At 55.3% G+C, this 17,753-nt stretch overlaps 1 protein-coding gene across 1 annotated transcript in view; it reads left to right on the top strand.

Moving 5' to 3' along the window:
• Positions 1 to 17,753, top strand: part of SH3TC1 (SH3 domain and tetratricopeptide repeats 1) — a 49,253-nt gene that overhangs the window by 25,013 nt on the left and 6,487 nt on the right. The window contains 7 exon segments of the mRNA XM_052641643.1: positions 145 to 221; positions 1,139 to 1,334; positions 4,551 to 4,553; positions 8,040 to 8,173; positions 10,765 to 10,809; positions 12,635 to 14,302; positions 17,348 to 17,528. Of these exon segments, the coding sequence (XP_052497603.1) occupies positions 145 to 221; positions 1,139 to 1,334; positions 4,551 to 4,553; positions 8,040 to 8,173; positions 10,765 to 10,809; positions 12,635 to 14,302; positions 17,348 to 17,528 (2,304 nt within the window).

A 17,753-nucleotide genomic window follows, 5' to 3' on the forward strand; every position in this document is an offset into this window, starting at 1 on the left:
TATGTGTGTGTGTGTGTTGGGGGCGGTGTCTGTGCAGTAGGAGCAAGTGGTGGGCTTTGCCCAGGCCCCTGCGGCTGGGCCCTGTGCGGTCTGCACACGGCTCTAACCTGCCCAGATCTGAAACCCCCTCTCATCCTGCTCCAGGTGGGCGCTCAGGGTCCCCAAGGACTCCGTCAACGACACCCTGGGTGGACCCGTGGCGCCGGACATCCAGCTGATGGGTAAGTGCTTCTGCTGGTCCTCCTCCCCTGGGGAAGAGGGGGCTGAGGTGGGCGGGCACCTGCATTCCAGAAGCTTCTGGCTCCCTTCAGTCCTCCCCAAGCCAGAAAAGGTGGCTTGGACCCTCTCCAGTTCCTGAGACGATAAGGAGGCTCAGAGAGGCCCACCGGCTGGCCTAGACTCACGCAGCGCCCGGGGGGCCAGGCCAGGGTCCCTGGCTGCTCTGTCTCTACTGAGGAACGCCCACCCACCAGCACCCCCGAGGCCTCTGCTTTCTTGCCAGGGCCGCGTCAGACCCCTCGGAGGACCCTCAGACCATGGGGGAGGGGCAGGCAGGGGTCTTCTTCGGAAAAAACAGCCTGGCCCCTTTGTGTGTTAGTCATTCAATCATGTCTGACTCTTTGAGACCCCGTGAACTGCAGCCCACCAGTCCCATCTGTCCATGGGATTCTCCAGGCAAGAATACTGGAGTGGATAGCCATGCCCTCCTCCAGGGGATCTTCCCGACACGGGGCTCGAACCTGGGTCTCCCGCATTGCAGGCGGATTCTTTACCATCTGAGCCACCATCAGGCCCACTGCGTCTGATCCGACCCAGACTGACTGGTGTCTGCATGGCCTGTGGACCTGTTAAGTGAACATTTTCAGCTGGGTTTGCCCCGTTGGGCCCTGGGCCAAGTTGATCAACGTCTCCAGGCCTCATGCTCAGGGTGGGGATAAGGCACCACCTCCCAGGACTGCGTGGACACCCAGCCCTGCAGTCTCACGACGCTGGCCGGGTACCTGGTCAGTCCTCAGAAGAGCCGCAAGCTACCTGGCCAGGGACACCAACGGTGTGCTCGAGGGCTGCCTGTTGGCCCACCCAGGCCCTTCCCGGTCCTGCCTCCCTGCACTGACCATGTGTGGCCTCCTTCCCGCAGCCATAGGCCAGGCCTTGGCCGTAGCGGACTGCCAGGGCTCAGGGCCTGAAGAGATGACCTTCCGAAGCGGTGACCACATTGAGATCCTGGGCGCTCAGGTGCCCGGCCTGCCCTGGTGCCTGGGCCGGCACGCGGCCTCTGGCCAGGTCGGGTTTGTGCGGACGAGCCTCATCAGTGTGCAGGGCCAGGCGTCTGAGTGAGTGGCTGAGGCCCTGCCCCTTCCTCCTCCTCATCACCCTCACCTCTGTCCCCGGGGCCTGACTTCCGCTTCCTGTCTGGACCCTCTCCTGCCCTTCCCTCAAGGGCGGCCGGGGCTGCCCCTGAGACAAACAGGTGTCCACGTGCACGGGTGTCCCGGGGCTGTGGGGCCAGTGGCACAAAGTTGAGGGCTTGAAACAACGGACTAAAGGCCAGACGTGAAAATCACGGTGCTGGCCGCGTTCCTGCCCCTCGGGGCCCGGGGGGACCCTCCCCACCTCCCCCAGCTCCTGTGGCTCCAGGCGGCCCTGGGCCTGTGGCCACATCACCCCCCACCCCCCCCCCCCCCCCCCCGCCTCTCTGCGTGCTTGGGTTCTGTCTCCTGTTTCTCGTAAGGATAACCCAGGATCATCTCTTCACACCAACATCCTTGACTGGATCCCGTCTAAAAAGGTCTTATTTCCAAATAAGGTTACCTTCTGAGGGTACAAATAGACATGGATTTGGGAGAAGGGAGGACACTATTCAACCCAGTACACCCTCCAGTCCCTTTCATAAAGCCCTCTGAAGCTCTGGATCTGACCTGCAAGCCCCCCTGAGACCCAGGCCTTGCTGACCCACATTTCAGGGGCCACTGCTCTGACCATGCACTGGCCCCTAGTCTTGTCTGCCATCTCTGGGGGGTGGGTGGGGGGTGGCACCCTTCCTGGCTGTGCTTCCTTCCTCGTGCAAGCCTCCCCACCCCATCTGGGGAATTCTGAGCCAGGCCTATCCAGTCACCTCCAGGTCCCCACCACCTGGCCCTAGGCAGCACAGAGGAGGAGGGAGGTGACCTTTGGAGAGTGGTCAGCAGCATAGGTACGTTCTTGGGCTTTGTTAAGATGTCAGTACCCAGGAGTCAGTGTGTAGAAAAGACCTGTTATTGGTCCAGAAGCTGCCCCTGGGTCCATCACGAGATGTTTGTCCCTAGTGCCCCATTAGCCCTGAAATCCTGTTTCATTCTTGTCTGGCGCCTCGGACAAACCTGAGCCTCCAAGACCAAGTCTCGGCTGCCACTCCGCCATCACGACATGTCCTACCAGTCGCTCTGTTCTCTAACTCAAGGGTCTGTCTGCTCCAGAGCCTCTTCTGCCCGCTCACCAGAAGCAGGTTGAAGCTGGGCTGGGCTCCAATGCTGATGCTAGAAACCAGACCTTAGTTCCCCAAAGCGTGCTGCCCCCAAGGCTCCATCTCAAACTTCACCAGCACCGATGGGCTTTCCACGTGCCCTGGGTGGTGGAACTCCCAGCACAAGACGGTTGCCACCGTCCCTGGGGAGACCACAACGTCTCAACAGACAGCTGGGCCCCATGTGACTTAGACATGTCCTGAGCTTGCCAAGGGTCTGTGCTGCAATTGCTGTGGGTTTGAGCTGGTCTGTTGGCCTCCCTTCACCCAGAAGGTTGACGGGGCCCAGTGCCATTGATCCTATTTACAACCAGAGAAGTGCCAACAACCCCTCTCACTCGCTCAACAAGTACTTTCTAAACGTCTTTCCTATGCCAGATCTGGGTCTTTCACCTTTTGTTTAGTGAACATTCTGGTGGCTATTCTTTATTTCTTTTATTTTGTTGTAATTTCAGGCTTAAGGAAAAGTCGCGAAAAGAGGGTAAAATTCCTCTGTGTCCTTCACCCAGTTTGCCCAGATGTTAACATGTTATGACACCTACTTTCTCCTGTTTGTTTTTTACTTCATTTTTTTTTCTTCTAAATTCTTTGGGAGTCAGTTGCAAACACGATGTTCCTTTACCCCTAAATAATGCAGTGTGTTTCCTGAAACCAGGACATCGCTTGCATGAGCACAGCACAACTGTCAAAATCAGGAAACTAACACTGATAGAATTGTTTTCCTCAGATCTTAGATCCGGAGGGTTGTTGTTGAATTATGATGCCGGGATTCTTGGCCCCCGGAGGAGAAGAATTCAATCCGGGGCCAGAGACGAGGCTTGATCGCTCAGAGCTTTAGTGTAACAAAGTTTTATTAAAGTATAAAGGAGATAGAGAAAGCTTCTGACATAGGCATCAGAAGGGGGCAGAAAGCGTACCCCCCTGCTAGTCTTCAGCTGGATGTTATATAGTCATCAGCAGTCTGTTAATGAAAGAAAGGAATGTCTCAAAACTTAGAATGGCACCAGGCCCCTCACCCATAAGATATATTTTGGGATAATTTTGGCTCCAAATGGTTTATCTTGGGCCATAAAAGGATTAACTTGAATCTTGAAGAAGGGCAGAGCACCATACAAATAGTGTCCTTTGCATAGATTAGAGGAACGATATCAGAGTATAACATACTGGTTTATCAAGTAGGTTCTGAGCCAAAAGGCAGATCTGACTTGAAGACAGAGTTGGGGGTAAATGCATAGTACATTTGCACTATTTGTCCGACTCTTTGCAACCCCATGAATCACAGCACACCAGGCCTCCTTGTTCATCACCATCTCCCGGAGTTCACTCAGACTCACGTCCATCGAGTCTGTGATGCCATCCAGCCATCTCATCCTCGGTCATCCCCTTCTCCTCCTGCCCCCAATCCCTCCCAGCATCAGAGTCTTTTCCAATAAGTCAACTCTTCGCATGAGGTGGCCAAAGTACTGGAGTTTCAGCTTTAGCATCATTCCCTCCAAAGAAATCCCAGGGTCGATCTCCTTCAGAATGGACTAGTTGGATCTCCTTGCAGTCCAAGGGACTCTCAAGAGTCTTCTCCAACACCACAGTTCAAAAGCATCAATTCTTCGATGCTCAGCCTTCTTCACAGTCCAACTCTCACATCCATACATGATCACAGGAAAAACCATAGCCTTGACTAGACGGACCTTAGTCGGCAAAGTAATGTCTCTGCTTTTGAATATACTATCTAGGTTGGTCATAACTTTTCTTCCAAGGAGGAAGCGTCTTTTAATTTCATGGCTGCAATCACCATCTGCAGTGATTTTGGAGCCCCCAAAAATAAAGTCTGACACTGTTTCCACTGTTTCCCCATCTATTTCCCATGAAGTGATGGGACCAGATGCCATGATCTTAGTTTTCTGAATGTTGAGCTTTAAGCCAACTTTTTCACTCTCCTCTTTCACTTTCATTAGGAGGCTTTTTAGCTCCTCCTCACTTTCTGCCATAAGGGTGGTGTCATCTGCATATCTGAGGTGATTGATATTTCTCCCGGCAATCTTGATTCCAGCTTGTGTTTCTTCCAGTCCAGAGTTTCTCATGATGTACTCTGCATAGAAGTTAAATAAGCAGGGTGACAATATACAGCCTTGACGTACTCCTTTTCCTATTTGGAACCAGTCTGTTGTTCCATGTCCAGTTCTAACTGTTGCTTCCTGACCTGCATATAGATTTCTCAAGAGGCAGGTTAGGTGGTCTGGTATTCCCATCTCTTTCAGAATTTTCCACAGTTTATTGTGATCCACACAATCAAAGGCTTTGGCATAGTCAATAAAGCAGAAATTGATGGTTTTCTGGAACTCCCTTGCTTTTTCCATGATCCAGCGAATGTTGGCAATTTGATCTCTGGTTCCTCTGCCTTTTCTAAAACCAGCTTGAACATCAAGGGGTTCACGGTTCACGTATTGCTGAAGCCTGGCTTGGAGAATTTTGAGCATTACTTTACTAGCATGTGAGATGAGTGCAATTGTGCGGTAGTTTGAGCATTCTTTGGCATTGCCTTTCTTTGGAATTGGAATGAAAAGTGACCTTTTCCAGTCCTGTGGCCACTGTTGAGTTTTCCAAATTTGCTGGCATGTTGAGTGCAGCACTTTCACAGCATCATCTTTCAGGATTTGAAACAGCTCAACTGGAATTCCATCACCTCCACTAGCTTTGTTCGTAATGATGCTTTCTAAAGCCCACTTGACTTCACATTCCAGGATGTCTGGCTCTAGATGAGTGATCACATCATCATGATTATCTGGGTCATGAAGATTTTTTTTGTACAGTTCTTCTGTGTATTCCTGCCACCTCTTCTTAATATCTTCTGCTTCTGTTAGGTCCAGACCATTTCTATCCTTTATTGAGCCCATCTTTGCATGAAATGTTCCCTTGGTATCTCTAATTTTCTTAAAGAGATCTCTAGTCTTTCCCATTCTGTTGTTTTCCTCTATTTCTTTGCATTGATCGCTGAAGAAGCCTTTCTTCTCTCTTCTTGCTATCCTTTGGAACTCTGCATTTAGATGCTTATATCTTTCCTTTTCTCCTGGCTTTTCGCCTCTCTTCTTTTCACAGCTATTTGTAAGACCTCCCCAGACAGCCATTTTGCTTTTTTGCATTTCTTTTCCATGGGGTGGTCTTGATCCCTATCTCCTGTACAATATCACGAACCTCATTCCGTAGTTCATCAAGCACTCTATCTATCAGATCTAGGCCCTTAAATCTATTTCTCACTTCCACTGTATAATCATAAGGGGTTTGATTTAGGTCATACCTGAATGGTCTAGCGATTTTCCCTACTTTCTTCAATTTAAGTCTGAATTTGGTAATAAGAAGTTCATGATCTGAGCCACAGTCAGCTCCTGGTCTTGTTTTTGCTGACTGTATAGAGCTTCTCCATCTTTGGCTCCAAAGAATATAATCAGTCTGATTTTGGTGTTGACTATCTGGTGATGTCCATGTGTAGAGTCTTCTCCTGTGTTGTTGGAAGAGGGTGTTTGCTATGACCAGTGCATTTTCTTGGCAAAACTCTATTAGTCTTTGCCCTGCTTCATTCCACATTCCAAGGCCAAATTTGCCTGTTACTCCAGGTGTTTCTTGACTTCCTACTTTTGCATTCCAGTCCCCTATAATGAAAAGGACATCTTTTTTGGGTGTTAGTTCTAAAAGGTCTTGTAGGTCTTCATAAAACCGTTCAACTTCAGCTTCTTTGGCGTTACTGGTTGGGGCATAGACTTGGATAACTGTGATATTGAATGGTTTGCCTTGGAGACGAACAGAGATCATTCTGTCGTTTTTGAGATTGCATCCAAGTACTGCATTTCGGACTCTTCTGTTGACCATGATGGCTACTCCATTTCTTCTGAGGGATTCCTGCCTGCAGTAGTAGATATAATGGTCATCTGAGTTAAATTCACCCATTCCAGTCCATTTTAGTTCGCTGATTCCTAGAATGTCAACGTTCACCCTTGCCATCTCTTGTTTGACCACTTCCAATTTGCCTTGATTCATGGACCTGACATTCCAGGTTCCTATGCAATATTGCTCTTTACAGCATCGGACCTTGCTTCTATCACCAGTCACATCCACAGCTGGGTATTGGTTTTGCTTTGGCTCCATCCCTTCATTCTTTCTGGAGTTATTTCTCCTCTGATCTCCAGTAGCATATTGGGCACCTACTGACCTGGGGAGTTCCTCTTTCGGTATCCTATCATTTTGCCTTTTCCTACTGTTCATAGGGTTCTCAAGGCAAGAATACTGAAGTGGCTTGCCATTCCCTTCTCCAGTGGACCACATTCTGTCAGACCTCTCCACCATGACCCGTCCGTCTTGGGTTGCCCTGCAGGCATGGCTTGGTTTCATTGTGTTAGACAAGGCTGTGGTCCTAGTGTGATTAGATTGACTAGTTTTCTGTGAGTATGGTTTCAGTGTGTCTGCCCTCTGATGCCCTCTTGCAATGCCTACCATCTTACTTGGGTTTCTCTTACCTTGGGCGTGGGGTATCTCTTCACGGCTGCTCCAGCAAAGCACAGCCGCTGCTCCTTACCTTGGACAAGGGGTATAGCTTAAGATAAGCATTTCCATAAGAAAAAGGCATTGATTGGTTACCTTCAGGTGAAAGCAGGTGTCATGGCAACACAGAATTTTAAGAGAAACCTCCTTTTAAATTTGTATAGAGAAGGGAAAAAATATCGCTAGTTTGTTTCCTCGTGCCGCTTAAGGGAGATAAAAATGTCTGACACTTGCAGGCTATTTCCTCCATTTGGAGACCCCTGGCCTTCCTGCCTGTTACCCTTTCAGATCCTACTATTTTTCCCAATGATCCTCGCTTTAGCCAAAGAAAATTCCAGACCCCATATTATCACCTGTCTATCTCTTGAGTCTCATCTCTTTGATCTGAGACAGTCCCTTGGTCTCTTTGTCCTTTAGGACACTGACTTTTTTGAGGAATACAGGCTTATTATGTCCAACGTGTCATAATCTACCCTAAGGGTTTCTTTAACTTCTCATAATAGCTCCCTCTTAAGTTTCGAAGTACATTTGAAAGTTTCATGTTTGCTGCTAATTTGGTTCTATAAGCAGAAGTTGCCTGCCCCCACTCCCTCCCTCCCTTTGTTCCTTCCTGTTTTTCCTCTCCTGACTTTTCTGAGTACACGTGTGCTCTGTACCCGTGTTGTGTAAGGAGTTCTGAGAGATTGCAGTGTGGAGGGATTGAGTCTGTCTGCAGCTGCCATGGCCTGTCTCACAGGGGAAGGGGCATTTAAGGTGGGGTTTTGAAGGCTGCTCAGGAGCTCCTCTTCCAGAAACTGATCAGCGGCATCTGTCACAGCCTTTCCTCTCCTGGGTGTCTGCCTCTGGCCCGAGCAAGCATCCTTGAGGGTGGGATCTATTTTGTTTTTATCTTCAGGTCTTCATCACTGGGCAGGGCTTGTCTGCCAAGTGAGGGAGGGAAAAGGGTCTTCATACGAAATGTGTACTTGGAAATGTGCAGTCTAACATGCAGTTTATTTTTTTCCAGCTTGGAAAATGTGATTTTTCTCAGTGAAGAAGAAAGGTCTTTCTTTAGCCGTGAAGGACGCTTTTCTGAGGAGGAGGCCAGGCAGCTGCTGAGAAGGACGTCCAGCACGAATGTCTGCACGGTGTACAGCCTGGGTAGGTGGGGGGGACATGGGGGTGCTCCTCCCATCCCTCAGGATGCCCCCGGGGACCTCTCAGGACCTGCAGCTGGCTGCACCTTGTCTGTTTAATCACTCAGTCGTGTCTGACTCTTTGTGACCCCGTGGACTGCAGCCCTCCAGCCCCTCTGTTCATGGGATTCTCCAGGCAAGAACACTGGAGGGTCGCCACACCCTCCTCCAGGGGGTCTTCCCAACCCGGGCATGGAACTGGGGTCTCTCGCACTGCAGGCAGCTTCTTCAGCATCTGAGCCACAGGGAAGTGCCCTACAGCCTGTGATTCAGAACAGTGTTCTTACGGCAGATTCCCGGAAAGGCCATGAGGGTGCAGAGCCTGCCCCCGGCTGATACCCCTCAGCCCTGTTCCGTCCGCTCTGCTCTGCGAGGCTGGACTGTCCACTCTGCAGAGTGCGGCACAGCTCTGGCTTCGTCCACTGTTCGCGGCGGCAGCCCCACCCCGCTGCCTTAAGGAATCTTCTGCCTCCTCCATCGTTCACAGTATTGAATGCCAGCCCCTGGGCACTTACAAGTGGCCAGACAGATGCTGGCACTGCCTTCAGGGCAGGTGGGGGGTGACAGGAGAGACAGAGAGAAGGAGCAGGGTAAGGGGCTGGGAGATGCAGGAAAGTGGGGCCTGAGCCTCCCAGCTGCCCTGGGGACGGGTCTCAGCTGAGCCGCTTCTCCACTGCCTCTAGGCACCAGCCTGACTGCCTGCTCTGCTGGGGCTGGGGAAGCAAGGGGGCCTAGGACTGTGGTACGAACAGAAGAGAGAGGAGGCGAGTCGGCAGCCACAGCTGGAGGTCATGGGCAGAGGGCACGGTGTGGGACAGGCCTACCCGCCACTCCCCGGGCCCTGGGGATGCAACGTTTCAGCTCATCTGTTCCTCCTGTGGGAGGGAAATAAATGCACACGTTTGGACACATCCCCACAGATATGTGTACACATACGCATGCATACTCACAGACACACCCAAACACACACCTACACACGTGTATGTGTCCATGTGTACACGCTCATGTGAACACACGTGCACTCACACATATAGCCACACACCCACACTTGTACGCGCACACACATGTACACACACATGTGCACACACACGTGAGCATATGTTCACGTGTGTCTTTCCTGCTTGCCTCCTGACACGTGTTATAAGAATTTTCTCACCAATGTTCAGTTTAAACTGATGGATTTCTCTTCCTTTGTTGTTCAGTTGCTGAGTCGTGTCTGACTCTCTGTGACCCCATGGACAGCAGCACGCCAGGCTCCCCTGTCCTTCACTATCACCCTGAGTTTACACAAACCCATGTCCATCGAGTCGGTGATGCCATCCAACCATCTCATCCTCTGTCGTCCCCTTCTCCTCCTGCCCTCAGTCTTTCCAGCATCAGGGTCTTTTCCAATGAGTCGGCTCTTCACATCAAGTGGCCAAAGTTTTGGAGTCTCAGCTTCAACATAAGTCCTTCCAATGAATAGTCAGGGTTGATTTTCTTTAGGATTGACTAGTTTGATCTCCTTGCTGTCCAAGGGGCTCTCAAGAGTCTCCTCCAGCCCCACAGTCCAAAGCATCAATTCTTTGGCGCTCAGCCTTCTTTACGGTCCAGCTCTCACATCTGTACGTGACCACTGGACAAACCATCGCTTTGCCTAGATCAGTCTTTGTCGGCAAACGAATGTCTCTGCTTCTAATATGCTGTCTAGGTTTCCACTGCTTTCCTTCCAAGGAGCAAGCGTCTTTTAATTTCATGACTGCAGTCACCATCTGCAGTGATTTTGGAGCCCAAGACAAAGTCTGTCACTGTTTCCGCTTTTTCCTGTTCTATTTGCCGTGAACTATTTGGACTGGAGGCTATGATCTTCATTTTTTGAATGTTGAGTTCTAAGTCAGCTTTTTCCCTCTCCTCTTTCACCCTCATCAAGCGGCTCTTTAGTTCCTCTTCACTTTCTGCCATTAGAGTGGTACTATCTGCGTGTCTGAGGTTGCTGATATTTCCGGCCAGCTTGATTCCAGCTTGTGAGTCACCCAGCCCAGCGTTTCGCATGACTCATTCCGCATACAAGTCAAATGAGAACTGAGGCCTCGGCGGTCAGCCCTCAGCCGGCCTGGCCCACGGTTTCTTCCCTGCTTAGGGAGCCGTGGGGGGCCTCGCTTGCAGCGGTGGGGTCCTCTCCGCTGGATGCCGCACAGCTGACAGCACTGCACACTCCCCTGTCTCTGTGCAGCGCCTCTTCTCACCCGGTCTCCATGGCAGCCAGGAGGCGGGGGCTGAGGCGTGGGAGAGCGCTGGTGGTAGGGGGAGGGGGTGCAAGTCCAGCTCTGCCGCCCAGCCCCGGGGTGAGGGCAGCCGGAGGAGGCCGCCTCTTGGCGGGGGTGGAGCCCTGCAGGGGCAGGGGTGCATCCTGGAAGACATGGCTTCTTGGCTGATGCCCCCCGCCTCGGGCCGGACCGTGCCCCCGCTCAGCGCTGGCGTCAGGGGTGTTACCGTCCTAGAGCTGCCCCCCAACTTGGCCCCAACCCGGAGGGTGCTGGTCCCAGGGTGATGCCGGCCTTCTCTCTGACTTTTCAGACACGTCAGAAGAAGCTGAGACGCAGCAGCAGCAGGAGGAAGAAGGTACGTCCTTCCCACATGGCCTGGGAGCCCTTGGGGCGTGGGGCTGGGCCTCGGGGTGGAGCGGGCCGCGGAGCTCACTCCTCTGTGGGGAAGGGCTGGTGACATGCAGTCTGGCCTTGGGGGGAGGTTGGGTGAAGCGGAGGTGAGGCTCCCCCCCGCACTGTCCCCATTGGAGGTGGGGTGACCTCTCCACTGCCTGGCCCATAGCCTGGCCCCCTGCACTGTCCCCAGCAAAGAAGCACATCCCCGCCATTGCCTGAAAGTGAGAAAGTCGCTCAGCCATGTCCGGCTCTTTGCGACCCCATGGACTATAGTGTCCATGGGATTCTCCAGACCAGATTACTGGAGTGGGGAACCTTTCTCTTCTCCAGGGGATCTTCTGAACCCAGGGATCGAACTCAGGCCTCCCGCACTGCAGGCGGATTCTGAGCCTTAAGGGATGGGCTTATGCCTGACTCTGGGTTTCTTTCTTTCTTTCTTTTTTGGCTGCACCAGGTTTTAGTTGCGGCTTGCAAACTCTTAGTTGGGGCATGTGGGAGCTCGTTCCCTGACCAGGGAGCGATCCCAGGCCCCCTGTATTTGGAATGCCGAGACTTAGCCACTGGACCACCAGGAAGTCCCTGGTTTTCTTTCATTTAACCCAAAGTAGCTGACTTTCCCCATGTGCTGCTTGGAGGAGTGCAGTGGATGGAGAGGGCGTTACTGTGGAGCCTTACGTTGGAAAAGTCCCTGCTCTTTCCCACGCCTGCATCTCCACCACAGCAGAGGGTCTGCTTCAGGGACAGCCTGGGGATGCATGAGCCGAGGACCCTTTGAGATTTCCTGGGAATGGGATCCATCCATGCGCAAACATGGAAGGGTCCTTGGAAGGAGGACCGGAAGCAGCCCCTGGGTCCCAGGGCTGTCCCGGGGCCCTCCCCACTCCCGGATTTCTGCAGGCTGCCTTCAGGAGGACCTCAACTGTCAGGGGCAGGGTAACAGGGATAATGTAGGAAGACGCCCCGGGGAGACCACGCGCCTCCACTGGATCCGGCGTTTTTTAGCCAATCAAGTACACGGTCGAGTTGGACGTTTGCTGCTCAACCGGATTTAATTTTTTTTTCTTTTAATTCCTAGCCTTTACAGACTAATAGCTTTGAACACACTTTTTACAAGCGAACTTGAAACAGAAGAGTCTTCACCTCCCGCTCCTTTCCTTCCAAATTCCCCTTCAAAGCCCGTGTTTTCCCAACAGGATACATAGCTTGTTTGCTCCTCAAGCCTGGACGTGCCTCTGGGTGCTGGGTCCATCCAAGGCCAACAGGCCCTCGGCAGGCAGGGCAGGCGTGGGCAGCTCCTGTCCCCAGACTCTTCAGCAGTTGTTTTTAACCCTTTAGTAACCAGATTCCCAAACCAGCCCAGATGAGAGGGACCCTGGGGTCTGGGAGCCGTTCCCAGTGTTTCCCATCAGAGGGGCCCCCGTGCTAGGGCCAGGCAGGTGGACGCAGACTCCACTGTCAGTTCTGAGGGCGCTTTGGAGCTCACGCTGGTCAGTAGCTCTGGTTGGCTACAGCTTGATGTCTTGGGGGTTCCTGCGCGTGGCTGAGAGGAGAGGACTACGGTGAGGCACGTTAGTTGGTAGAAGCTTGGCTAACCACCTCCGTGTCCTCCCGGAAAGTCACCCCTATAGCCCTGCAGTGTGCCCAGCAGTCCACGGCACCTCAGATGCCCAGGGCAGCCTTATGGAGGAGGCGACAGGGACGTTGCCGCCAGGAGAGGGATGCCCCCGGGCCTGCCTGGACTCAGATCCCACTCTCACCCATCCGGGCATTTTGGTCATTTGCAGAAATGTCCCCGCCTTGCCTGAACCCAGAGCCACAGGAGATCCTGCAGATGGTGAAGAATGTTCTAGAACAATGCAAGTCCTGTCAGGGCTGCCCCAAGGAACCAGGGTCCCCTGGTGTCCACAGGGCTTCCAGTGGTGCGGGCCTGCCGGACACCGAGGAGCCCTCCTTCTGCCTGGATGTAGGAGATGACTGGGCTGACCCGGAGGCCCTGGGCTTGCAGCTGCTGTTCCTGGACGCACCCGGGTTCCAGGCCGGTTTCCAGGGCCTGTACGACCTCTCCCCGCCCATGCTGAGCGGCGTGTTCGGCAGCTTCAACGACGAGGAGGAGCTGGTCAGGCGGCTGGCCGAGGCCCGCGGGGTAGCCAAAAAAGCCGGGCTGCCCATGGCCCTGGCCAGGCTCTGCTTCCTGCTGGGACGGCTGTGCGTGCGACAGCTGAAGCTGTCCCAGGCCCGCGTGTACTTCGAGGAAGCCCTGGGGGTGCTCGGGGGCCGCTTCGGGGACCTGGTCCTGGTGGCGGCCGTGTACACCGGCCTGGCCTCGGTCCACCTGCGGCAGAAGAGCAAGGAGAAGTGCGCACAGGTGGTGCCCAAGGCCTTGGCCCTGCTCCTGGGGACGCCCAGCCACGGCGGCAGCTCCGAGGCCGACTCCGGCCTCCTGACCCTGGCCCTGCGGAGGGCCATCGGCGGCCGCAGCCCTCAGGCCGAGGCCCGGGCCTGCTTCTTGCTGGCCAAGCACCATGCCCGCCTCAAGCAGCCGGAGGAGGCCCTGCCCTTCCTGGAGAGGCTGCTACTGCTGCTACCCGGGGCGGTGGGGACCCCGGGCGCCTCCTGGCCCATGGACTGCTACCTGCTGCTGGCAGGCATCTACAGCCAAAGGTGCCTGCCGCACCTGGCACTGAGCTGCATCAGAGTGGCCTCACTGAGGGCACAGGGCTCGCTGCGCAGCGCACTCCGGAGCGCGGCCCTGGTCCTGCAGAACAGCCCGCGGCTCCCCGTCCTGCCCGCCCAGCTGGCTCACTACCTCCGGCGGGCGCTGGCCTTCCCGGCCTCCGGCTCCGGGCGGGCCCTACATGGCCCCGTCTACGCCAGCCTGGCCCAGCTGTACAGCCAGCACGGGTGGCAGGGCAGGGCCATCGCCTTCATGGTGCAGGCCGTGGAGACAGATGCCCGGCTGGGTGGCCGCACCGTCGTGGACCGCCTGGTGGCCCTGGCCTGGCTGCACATCCTTCACAGGCAGAGCTCGGCAGCCCTGGGCATCCTGGAGTCCCTCCTGGAGGCGGCGGTGACCACCCCGGACCAGGAGGGCCTGATTGCCAACATGACGGCTGTCGCCCTGAAGAGGACCGGCAGGACCCGGCGGGCGGCCGAGGGCTACTACCGCGCCCTGAGGGTGGCCCGGGGCCTGGGCTGCCCGCGGAATGAGGCAGTGGTCCTGGCCAACTTCGGGGCCCTGTGTCTGCAGACCGGCGCCGGCGGGCTGGCCCAGCACTACCTCCTGGAGGCCGTGAAGCTCTTCTCGCGGCTGCCTGGCAGGGAGGGCGGCCTGGACTTCACCCGGGTGCTGCTACGGCTGGGGGACCTGTGCACCCGCAGGGTGCTCGCCCGGCAGGCCAGGTGCTACTACGAGTGGGCCTTTCTGGTTGCCGTGGAGATGGACCACTGGGAGAGTAAGTGTCGGGCGGGCGGGCTGCCTGGGAAGCGAGGGCTCCTAGCGTTTCTGTTCAGAGCGTCCTGGGGGTTGCAGATCAGAGGCAAGTGGCCGCTTCTCCACCGAGAATGCCGAGTGGTGGGAACCAGCAAGTGTTTTGAGGTGCCCCATGCTGGGCCAGATGTCCCCATGGCAACCAGCTCATCCCGGGTTGCCTGGGACCATCCTGCTTTCTGCACTGAAAGTCCCAAGGCTGGGAAAATCCTGGCAGTCTCGGGCAGACAGGCAGGGGGTGACCCCAGACAGAGCCCAGGCCAGGCATGGGGGCAGGCAAGCCAAAGCGGCCACGTGGGCCTGGCATACTGGGTGCTTTGCTGGCGCTGTATCCTTAGTGTCTCCCAACAGCCGGGCACCCCAGACACCTCCCCGGCCCAGAGCGTTCGGGGCAACTGCTTCATCCAAAGGCAGCCGCTGCGAGTGACAGGCTCTGGGCGGGGTCCACCAGCAAACACGCCCAAGTGGCCCTCACGGGGGCTGCGGCCAAGCCACAGGAAACCGATGCTCGGGCCACGAGAGCCACAGAAGCAGGTGCTCAGCTTGGCGGCTCCAGGCCCCAGCTGGGAGGGGGCCGGCTGTTTAGTCTGGGACCCGAGGGATGAGAAGAATTTAGCCAAGTACAGGAGAGGGCCTGGCAGGAGGCGCAGCAGCCTGTGCAAAGGCCCTAGGGTGAATGACTGGGCCCTGCAGGGCGGTGCCAAGTTTGGAGTGAGTGGCTCAGGTGATGGGTGGTGGGAGCCTCAGGTGGGAAGCTAGGCAGGGGCCCAAGACCCCAGGCTGTGGTTTGGCATTTTCCTGAGAGCACTGGGGCGCTACTGAGGGATGTAGGATCTGTTCAGTGAGGCTGGAAGGGGAATCCCCTGGACCTCCAGGAGGAGCCAGGAGCTGGGTCCCCCGACCTGCCCTGCAGCCTTGGGCAGGTGCAGGCCGTGGTCACCAAGGGCACATGGCCCCCCGGTGGCTGCTCAGAAACCTTCTGTGATGCCCCCACACCCCCAACCCAGGCACTGGGGGACTCAGACTTGGGAGTGCAAAGCTGGGGGACCCAGGAGGTCCTCCAGGGGGTCAGGGGGTCTGCCCCTCCACCATATGGAACGGGGAGGGGACTGGGGGCAGTGCTGACCCCCAGCGTCACCCATCCTTGCGCTGGTTCCGTTTTCAGTCCATTTCACTAGTTTGTGTCTTCCTAGGGTTCATTTCACTTAGATCGTCTCATTTGCTGGCGTACAGTCGCTCACAGTTTCCCCCTTTTTCCCCGTGAGATCCGTGGTGATGTCCCATCTATCCCTCCTGATTTTAGTCATCTTCGGCTGCCTCCTTTCTTTTCTTGGTCAGTCTGGCAAAACTTTTGTCACTTTTGTTAACCTGTTCAAAGAACTGTGATTTGGTTTCATTGTTCTTCATTTTTCTATTCTCTATTATTTTATCATCTCCTCTTCAACTTTGATTTTTCCTTTCTTTTGCTTGCCTTGGATCGAGTTAACTTTTTCTAGTTTCTTAAGGGTGAACTTTAGGTTTTTGATTGGAAATTTTTATTCTTTTTTGGTTGTTTATCTTTTAAAATACTTAGCTATTTGATTGAGCCGGTCTTAGTTGCAACATACAAAATCTTAGTTGCAGCATGCAGGATTTAGATCCCTGACCAAGGGCTGAACCCAGGTCCCCTGCATTGGGAGTGCAGAGTCTTAACCCCTGGACCACCAGGGCAGTCCCCAGTTTCCCTCTTGGACCCACTGGTGATTTGGTGGTGGTGGTTTAGCTGCTCAGTCATGTCTGACTCTTGCGACCGACCCCATGGACTGTAGCCTGCCAGGCTCCTCTGTCCATGGGATTCTCCAGGCAAGAATACTGGAGTGGGTTGCCATTTCCTTCTCCAGGGGATCCTTCCAACCCAGGGATCAAAGCCGGATCTCTCTGCGTTGCCGGTAGATTGTTTACCGACTGAGCCACAAGGGAAGCCCAGTGATGTAGGAACGCGCTCTCCATTTCTACAGACGCGAATGTTCCAAACTCCTTAGTGCCACTGATCTCTGATTCCGTTCATTGCTCCTGGAAGCTATGCCTCCTGTGGTTTTGGCCCTTTAAGTTTACGGAGGACGGTTCTGAGAGGCAGCCTCCAGTCTGTCCTGGAGAACGTCCATGGGCACGTGGAGGACGCCGCGTTCTGCTGTTGTTGGGCGTGTGCTCTGCGCTCTGTTAGGTCTGGTTGGTTCACGGTGTCATTCAAGTCTTCTCTTGGCTTGTTCACGGCCGGGTCATTTTCAATGGTGCAAGTTCCCAATTGTTTCCATTCCTCTGGCTTTAGAACAGGCGAGTAAGGCTGTGGGCTCTGAGCCCGGCTTCACGAAGGAGCGTTGGCTGTGGAATTCGGGAGCCGGATTTGAATCCCATCTCCACTGCATGCCCTTTGCTCCAGCGTTGGACTCAGCTTGCCGGTCTGCCTCGTGGGGATGCTGGTGGTCCACTTGGTGGGAGCTTAGCCCCTGTTCAGGCTTCCCTGGCAGCTCAGTTGGTAAAGAACCTGCCTGCCAGTGCAGGGGGCAGGGATTCGAGCCCTGGGGCAGGAAGACCCCCTGGAGGAGGAAGTGGCACCCACTCCAGTGTTCCTGCTGGCGAATCCCAGGGACGGAGGAGCCTGGTGGGCCACAGTCCACGGGGCTGCAGAGTCGGACACGACTGAGCAGCTGGGCATGCTCGCACACAGCCCCTGTCTGTCTGGGAGGAGCTTTGTGAAGCAGAAACATGTCCCAGTCCATCAGGGGAGCCCAGTCGGGACCGCCCAGCCTGGGAGTTCTCCAGTGACCAACACTGTCCCTCGAGCGTCTGTGACATGCCCTGCCTGGCCCCGTCCCGGCTGCTGGCCGGCTGTGTGACCTCGAGCCGGACACCCAGCCTGTCCCCACGTGGAGCGACCCCAGCTCAAAGAGGCGGGCACGCCACAGGGGCCACGGGCCCTGGAAGGCCGCTGCAGTGCCTGACAGGGCCTCTCCCTTCCGTCTCCCGCCAGGCCAGCTGCTCGCCGTCCAGCGGCTCTGTCACTTCTACGGCACGGTCGTGCCCAACGAGGCCCGGTGCGTCGTCTACCACGAGTTCCAGCTCTCGCTGGCCCGCAGGGCGAACGACAAGGTGCTGGAGGGGCAGCTCCTGGAGGCCATAAGCCAGCTCTACCTGTCCCTGGGCACTGAGCGGTGAGGGCCGGCCCCAGGGCAGGGAGGGTGCGGACACCGTCCCAGGACATCCCTCTGTCCTTAGTGGCAGTCGGGCACTGAGCCAGCAAGCTCTGTCTTGTCCCCAAGGGCAGGAGTGAAGCATGTGTTTCTGAGTCATCCTCCCTTCCGTGGTAGCTTCTAGAAGCTGGCCCCAGCCTGCCCTGAGTGTTTTCTCGCTGGCCCAGCACTAGGCCACGTAGTCTG

This window comes from Budorcas taxicolor, chromosome 6 (assembly GCF_023091745.1).
Source record: "Budorcas taxicolor isolate Tak-1 chromosome 6, Takin1.1, whole genome shotgun sequence".
NCBI classification, from domain to species: domain Eukaryota; kingdom Metazoa; phylum Chordata; class Mammalia; order Artiodactyla; family Bovidae; genus Budorcas; species Budorcas taxicolor.